The 7,667-nt window shown below is 48.3% G+C and overlaps 1 protein-coding gene across 1 annotated transcript; it reads right to left on the bottom strand.

The window, feature by feature from the left end:
- Window positions 1-1,421: 1,421 nt before the first annotated feature.
- Window positions 1,422-7,381, bottom strand: LOC117129741. The gene is made up of 4 exons (XM_033283015.1): window positions 7,037-7,381; window positions 6,682-6,739; window positions 2,316-5,482; window positions 1,422-1,645 (listed from the first exon to the last, which is right to left on the bottom strand). Exon 3 carries the CDS (start codon window positions 5,480-5,482, stop codon window positions 4,088-4,090), a length of 1,395 nt encoding a protein of 464 aa, XP_033138906.1. The 5' UTR covers window positions 6,682-6,739; window positions 7,037-7,381; the 3' UTR covers window positions 1,422-1,645; window positions 2,316-4,087.
- Between the last annotated feature and the right edge of the window lie 286 nt (window positions 7,382-7,667).

Consider the following 7,667-nt stretch of genomic DNA (forward strand, 5'->3'; position numbering starts at 1 on the left):
CGGCGACCAAGCATGCACACAACCCGGTCGCTACGTAGCGACCGAGCTCGAGCCAAGCTCGGTCGCTACGTAGCGACCGAGCATCCGTCTCGTTCCGTCGCTACGTAGCGACCGAGCTCGAGCCAAGCTCGGTCGCTATGTAGCGACCGAGCATCCTTCTCGCTCGGTCGCTACGTAGCGACCGAGCATCCGTCTCGCTCGGTTGCTACGTAGCGACCGAGCCCGAGCCAAGCTCGGTCGCTACGTAGCGACCGAGCGTTCGTCCCGCTCGGTCGCTACGTAGCGACCGAGCCCAAGCCAAGCTCGGTCGCAACGTAGTGACCAAGCGTCCGTCCCGCTCGGTCGCTACGTAGCGACCGAGCCCGAGCCAAGCTCGGTCGCTACGTAGCGACCGAGCACTCGTTCCGCTCGGTCGCTACGTAGCGACCGGGCTCGAGCCAAAGTTCGGTCACTGCGTAGTGACCGAGCTCTTCTGAACATCGGTACGACACCAGTACATGCATTCTCGTCAAACGTTCGAATGTTATCTCCCGAAGACCGTAGCGAGCTCAGTCTATGTTTTCCGCTATTCTAAATCATCGATCAAACTTCGCGGATTAGAAACCGCAGAAAGTTCTTTCTTTGTCGAAAGAAATCGTAGTAAACGCTTCGAGTCGGAAGACGGCCCAAAGGGACCTTAAACACGACTCGAGGCCCATCCTTCGATTTCTTAACCAAAAGCCCGTAAACCACAGCACGGTTTACGCTTGGTCCACAAGGAAGGATAAATGTCAAGTTTCCGCAGATAAATACGGAAGTTTTGAAGATAATTGTGAAAATCGGGAAAAATGGAATATCTCCATTTTTATGCTATGACGGCTTAAGGGCAGAAGAGTAAAAGCATAAACCGACCTTGGAGCTAGTATATAAGGAGTCCTAGGCGAGGAGCATGAGGGAGAGAACTTTTTAGACTCGGAATTCTCTGCACTTAGAAACTTTAGGCTTTATTCTCGACAAGTTCGGTTTCTATGACTGGAACTCAATTACTAGACGAACTCACCCAGGCAGTTCGATCTCTTGTCGAGCTCAATCAATTGAACTACGTTCGGCTTGATCCTCGAAAGGGGTACGTAGGCAGCCTTTAACAAGGTTCAGTCCGAAATCAATCTAAGCCTTTTAGATATCTTTTTCGTCCTTTGTTATCGAGCTGCGACTCAACTAGGATTAGGGTTTTATGTTGCTAGAACTAGGTAACTCGCTGACGGCCCCTGCGGCCAAAGCCTTTGTATTCTCTTGTAATGATCGCAACGCTCTTACGCGAATTCGAAATAAGATCTACTTTCTTTGTAAATTCGTTTTATCATGTTTTCTCATATTTTCCGCATTTGTTTGTGTGACACCCGTCACTTTCGAAATAATAATAAAAATGATGCGATAAATAATAGTTTCTGAAATCTCCATTTATAAATATAAAAGTCAACGTCCACGCTGGAAATCCATAATATAAAATAACATCCGAAATATAGATAACGGTATAAGTCTGAAATAGGAAATAACATAAACGATAAAAGCCCAAAGGCCTAAAAGCCCGATAACGATAAAAGCGATAGAAGCCCAAAAGCCCAATAGCACCGGTCCGATAATCACTCCTGCTCGTCGGTCTCACCTGAAAGGGGAAAAGAAGGAGGGGTGAGCAACAGGGGAGTTGCCCAGCGAGGTATGGGATGCTAAACCGCAAACCACAGACTGAGTTCATAGCACTACTAAAATGTAGGCATAGCTCTAGCATGAAACAAACACGGTGCCTATTACACCACACAGTACAATCAATATGCGGCTAGAGGACTAGCCGTTACAACTCATTCTCTTATAGTACATAGCTACTCTATGCACCACGCATCTCCTCATAAGGATATATACATATACTCGAAGCGTCGCTAGTACAGTCTGTCTCTGTACCCCCGCCCATCGTAGCGTCAAATGCAAACGTCTCTGCACCACGCCCCAAACAGTAGCGTCGAAGATCAAACGTCTCTGAACTCACGCCCATACCATACCGTAGCGTCAAAGCTCAGACATCTCTGAACTCACGCCCTCATCACATAATCCCTACTCATAACTATGTATATACATATATATAGCAGTTCTTAGCATCAATCATTTCACACAATCGTTGAATCCTCTATTATCCTAATTCCGGGTAACAATCAATATCAATAATGAACAAGCAAGACTCTCAAACAGACTCGATTCACAGAGATGGATCATGTTTCGAAACTAAACTTTCCATAATGGTAGTACTAAACTAGCTCGGGATTTAACGGAGTAGCCCTCACCTTAGCAATAGGGAAATGTGGTATCTATGAACTCCAGATGCTCAAATAGACACCAAATCTGAAATCAGGGCGAAAAATCGAGTCAGAACGCCTTTCGAACGGTTTAAAACGGGTCTGGTCAAGGTTTATGGAAAAGTCAATTCGATGGTCAAAGGTCAATCCGGTCAACCCTTGACCAGAAATCAATTTGTCCTAACCGACCGGTTTACCCTAACCGAAACGAAATCAATTTAAACCGGTCAAACCAGTCAAACCAGCGGTTAACCGAGTCAACCGAGTTGACTCACCGGGTCGACTCAGCCGAGTTGGCGAGTCGTCGGCGAGTCACCGGCGACGGTCACCGGGGTGACGGCGGACGACGGCGGCGACGAAGGCGGAGACGGCGGCGAACAGAAGGCGGAGCACGGCGACAGCGACGGCGTTCCGGTGGTGGTGAGGCGGTGGTCTGGCGGCGGAGACGGCGGCGAAAGCGGCGGAGACGATTTCCGGCGGCGGCGCGTGTAACTCACGCGCGCACAGAGGCGAAACTTCCGGAGGCTCTAGCGGCTTCGTCCGGACTCCGATTGCGGCGTGGTCGGTGGCTACGGCTTCGTCTCGACGAGAGGAACACGATGGTGGCTCTGCATGCGCGATATTCTCAACGGTTAAGAAGATATGGCCGATATACTGAACGGACGAAAACAAAGCTTAAGAGGCGGCGGTTTCCGACGATACTCAGCTGCGGTTGATGGTGATGACGAGCTTGACAATGTCCTGGCGTGTGGTGGCTCCGGCGAGGACTCCTGGTGGCAGCATGCAGTGGTTCCTATCTTTCTTTCTCTCACTCTCTCTCTTTTTCACTTCTTCTTCTCTCTAACTTTTCTGATTTCTTTTTGATGCAGGTGGAGAAAACAATGTGAAGATGGGGTATTTATAAACAAACATTTTAGTTTTGATGTACTGCTTGGGCCTTAGCCGGCTAACGAGTTCCGAGACCGAAATTCGGGTCGTTACAATTCTCCCCCACTTACAAGGAATTCGTCCCCGAATTCAAGTCATAATCTGACATGTCCAATGTCATGTAAGAAAACCTCGAATAATAATCCTTGCTCGGCTCAGGTCTCCTCTTGAATCCTATTCCTCCCAACGAACCTTGACCAACATGGTCACTAGATACATGGTCACCACTCCCTAGACTGATTTCACTTGCTGACCAATAAAGAGATATGTTCCCATATATTTTGGTTTAAGCTTCTTTAGATTCCGAGTCTTTGATTCTTCTTGAAACATCCTCCTTCAGATTTATTAGGTCGCCAACTTCAAAATCCAAATCCTTACGGTGCTTATCCACGTAACTCTTCTGACGGTCATGGGCTTCCTAACCTAAGCTTCGAGCATTTCCATTTGCTCTACCGTCTCTTGAATCATTGCTGATTCCATCTCACGTCTCTCCCCCACTTTGGTCCAACAAAGTGGTGTACGACTAGACCCACCATAAAAACCTCGACGATACCATCATAATACTCAAATGATAACAGGTACATCGCGATGAATCTTGATCGTTCCCAAGCTCTCCATAACAACAATCTGAATCTGCTTATCTTTCTGTTAGAAGATCCCCCAAAAAAACTAAAACTTAACCAAACGCGAACTCACAAAACTATGAAAAGCTCTTAAGTCAAATAAGGTGTGAGGTAACTCACACCAACCACAACCAATCATACACGAGATTCACTAATCTCGAACTATACAAGATAACCACAAAACCACAAATATTAACACAAGCAAGTATGTTAAGAACACATATCCGCTATCGGCTCAGCTCCATGGGGATCTCCAACCGCAAACGCACGTGGAGCGATGGCTAGACGCTTCGGTGGTGGTGGAAGTGCCGCATTGCCCCTCCTCGGGCAATCTCTGATGAAGTGACCTGGCTGACTACAGCCAAAGCAGACCTGTGCCGCTGCTGGTGCTGCTGGTGCTGCAATCTGTCTGACTGGTGGCGCAACCTGAGCATCAAATAGCCTACTCCGACAAACCCTACTCTTATGTCCCATCTTTCCACAGTAAAAGCACTGTATGCTCGGTTTGTCCCATGTCCTCTGCTGTGCCTCTGAAGTCCCTCCAAACTTTGGCTGAACTGCCTTGGAGTACTTCTGCTCCTCTGCCAAACCTGCCTCCTGCTCGGCAGCCTTCTCCACCAAATCTCCCAATCTGTGATAAGTGACGACACGGCACCTGTTGCGAATCTCCACTCGCATCCCATTCAAAAATTTCCTCATCAGGTCTTCCTCTAAAATGCCCTCTCCAGCAAATCTGCGAAGTTGGTTAAACACAACCTCATACTCCCTGATAGACATCTCACCCTGGCTTACATGCTCGAACTCGCATTTCTTCCTATCCATAGCTTCCTTCGGAAAGTATTTCCTATCGAACTCTCGGATGAAGTTTGCGAAGGTAAGCCTCTCTGGCCCAAGGTGACTCAATCGTATTCCCTCCCACCATATAAGAGCATCTCCACGAAGGTACTGCATAGTCAATCTGAGCGACAACTCTGGTGGACATTCAATAATCTCCAGCTTCCGCTGCAAGGCTAACTTCCAATCATGTGCAGCTACAGCATCCACTGTCCCACTAAAATGCTCCATATCCATGTTCCTCATCTGACGCGTCAGCTTGTAGAACCTCTCATCATAAACCGGGTAAACATGAGGTCGCGGTGGTGGTGGTGGTAGATCCTGAACACCATGAGCAAACTGCTGAGCTGGTCCGTGCTGCAGTGGAACCTGAGGAAGGGGAACCTGCTGAACGGGATCCTGATGATCATGCTGAGCGGGAATCTGCTGATCCTGCTGGACCTGAACCGGTGGAACTTGCTGAACCTGAATCTGTGGACCCTGCTGCACCTGAACCTGAGGAGCCTGCTGAACTGCAGCCATCTGACGAGCAACCTCCTGAGCAGCTACTCGGGCAGCCTCCTGAGTGGCCTGCCTGGCTGCCTCCTGGGCAATCTGCTGAAGTGCCTCCTGAGCGGCCTGTCTAGCGGCATCCTGAACCATCTGTCTCAATGCATCCTGATCAACTGGTGGAGCCGCGGGTGGCGGAACTGCGGGCTGCTCATGCTCATCTAAATCGTCTCTAACAGCTCTGGCGGTCTGGGCACGAGTGGTTCTTCTCCTTGGCGGCATCTGAAAGGAAAGCGAAAAGTTAACATACGCTGAACTTTTGATACCAACATTTAAGGAGAAGTGATATCGAACGGAAATGTGCTATTTATTTTCATTTTCAAAATTCCCAAATCCCCGAAAATATTTTGAAATCGTCTAAAACCGTCAAAACCGAATAAAACCGAATAAAACCGAATAAAACCGAATAAAACCAGGTCTCCAAAAATCGCCATCCCGGGTCGGAGCCGGGACAGAACCCCGCTCTGATACCAAAACTGTGACACCCGTCACTTTCGAAATAATAATAAAAATGATGCGATAAATAATAGTTTCTGAAATCTCCATTTATAAATATAAAAGTCAACGTCCACGCTGGAAATCCATAATATAAAATAACATCCGAAATATAGATAACGGTATAAGTCTGAAATAGGAAATAACATAAACGATAAAAGCCCAAAGGCCTAAAAGCCCGATAACGATAAAAGCGATAGAAGCCCAAAAGCCCAATAGCACCGGTCCGATAATCACTCCTGCTCGTCGGTCTCACCTGAAAGGGGAAAAGAAGGAGGGGTGAGCAACAGGGGAGTTGCCCAGCGAGGTATGGGATGCTAAACCGCAAACCACAGACTGAGTTCATAGCACTACTAAAACGTAGGCATAGCTCTAGCATGAAACAAACACGGTGCCTATTACACCACACAGAACAATCAATATGCGGCTAGAGGACTAGCCGTTACAACTCATGCGCTTATAGTACATAACTACTCTATGCACCACGCATCTCCTCATAAGGATATATACATATACTCGAAGCGTCGCTAGTACAGTCTGTCTCTGTACCCCCGCCCATCGTAGCGTCAAATGCAAACGTCTCTGCACCACGCCCCAAACAGTAGCGTCGAAGCTCAAACGTCTCTGAACTCACGCCCATACCATACCGTAGCGTCGAAGCTCAGACATCTCTGAACTCACGCCCTCATCACATAATCCCTACTCATAACTATGTATATACATATATATAGCAGTTCTTAGCATCAATCATTTCACACAATCGTTGAATCCTCTATTATCCTAGTTCCGGTTAACAATCAATATCAATAATGAACAAGCAAGACTCTCAAACAGACTCGATTCACAGAGACGGATCATATTTCGAAACTAAACTTTCCATAATGGTAGTACTAAACTAGCTCGGGATTTAACGGAGTAGCCCTCACCTTAGCAATAGGGAAATGTGGTATCTATGAACTCCAGATGCTCAAATAGACTACAAATCTGAAATCAGGGCAAAAAATCGAGTCAGAACGCCTTTCGAACGGTTTAAAACGGGTCTGGTCAAGGTTTATGGAAAAGTTAACTCGATTGTCAAAGGTCAATCCGGTCAACCCTTGACCAGAAATCAATTTGTCCTAACCGACCGGTTTACCCTAACCGAAACAAAATCAATTTAAACCGGTCAAACCAGCGGTTAACCGAGTCAACCGAGTTGACTCACCGGGTCGACTCAAACGAGTTGGCGAGTCGTCGGCGAGTCACCGGCGACGGTCACCGACGGCGACGGCGATGGCTTACCGGTGGTGACGGCGGACGGCGGCGGCGACAGAAGGCGGAGCACGGCGGCAGCGACGGCGTTCCGGTGGTGGTGAGGCGGTGGTCTGGCGGCGGAGACGGCGGCGAAAGCGGCGGAGACGATTTCCAGCGGCGGCGCGTGTAACTCACGCGCGCACAGAGGCGAAACTTCCGGAGGCTCTAGCGGCTTCGTCCGGACTCCGATTGCGGCGTGGTCGGTGGCTACGGCTTCGTCTCGACGAGAGGAACACGATGGTGGCTCTGCATGCGCAATATTCTCAACGGTTAAGAAGATATGGCCGATATACTGAACGGACGAAAACAAAGCTTAAGAGGCGGCGGTTTCCGACGATACTCAGCTGTGGTTGATGGTGATGACGAGCTTGACGATGTCCTGGCGTGCGGTGGCTCCGGCGAGGACTCCTTGTGGCAGCATGCAGTGGTTCCTATCTTTCTTTCTCTCACTCTCTCTCTTTTTCACTTCTTCTTCTCTCTAACTTTTCTGATTTCTTTTTGATGCAGGTGGAGAAAACAATGTGAAGATGGGGTATTTATAAACAAACATTTTAGTTTTGATGTATTGCTTGGGCCTTAGCCGGCTAACGAGTTCCGAGACCGAAATTTGGGTCGTTAC

Source organism: Brassica rapa, unplaced genomic scaffold, assembly GCF_000309985.2.
Source record: "Brassica rapa cultivar Chiifu-401-42 unplaced genomic scaffold, CAAS_Brap_v3.01 Scaffold0106, whole genome shotgun sequence".
Classification (NCBI taxonomy): domain Eukaryota; kingdom Viridiplantae; phylum Streptophyta; class Magnoliopsida; order Brassicales; family Brassicaceae; genus Brassica; species Brassica rapa.

Coding starts and splice junctions, on each gene's coding strand:
- LOC117129741 (XM_033283015.1), bottom strand. CDS start 5,482: ATGCCGCCAAGGAGAAGAACCACTCGTGCCCAGACCGCCAGAGCTGTT.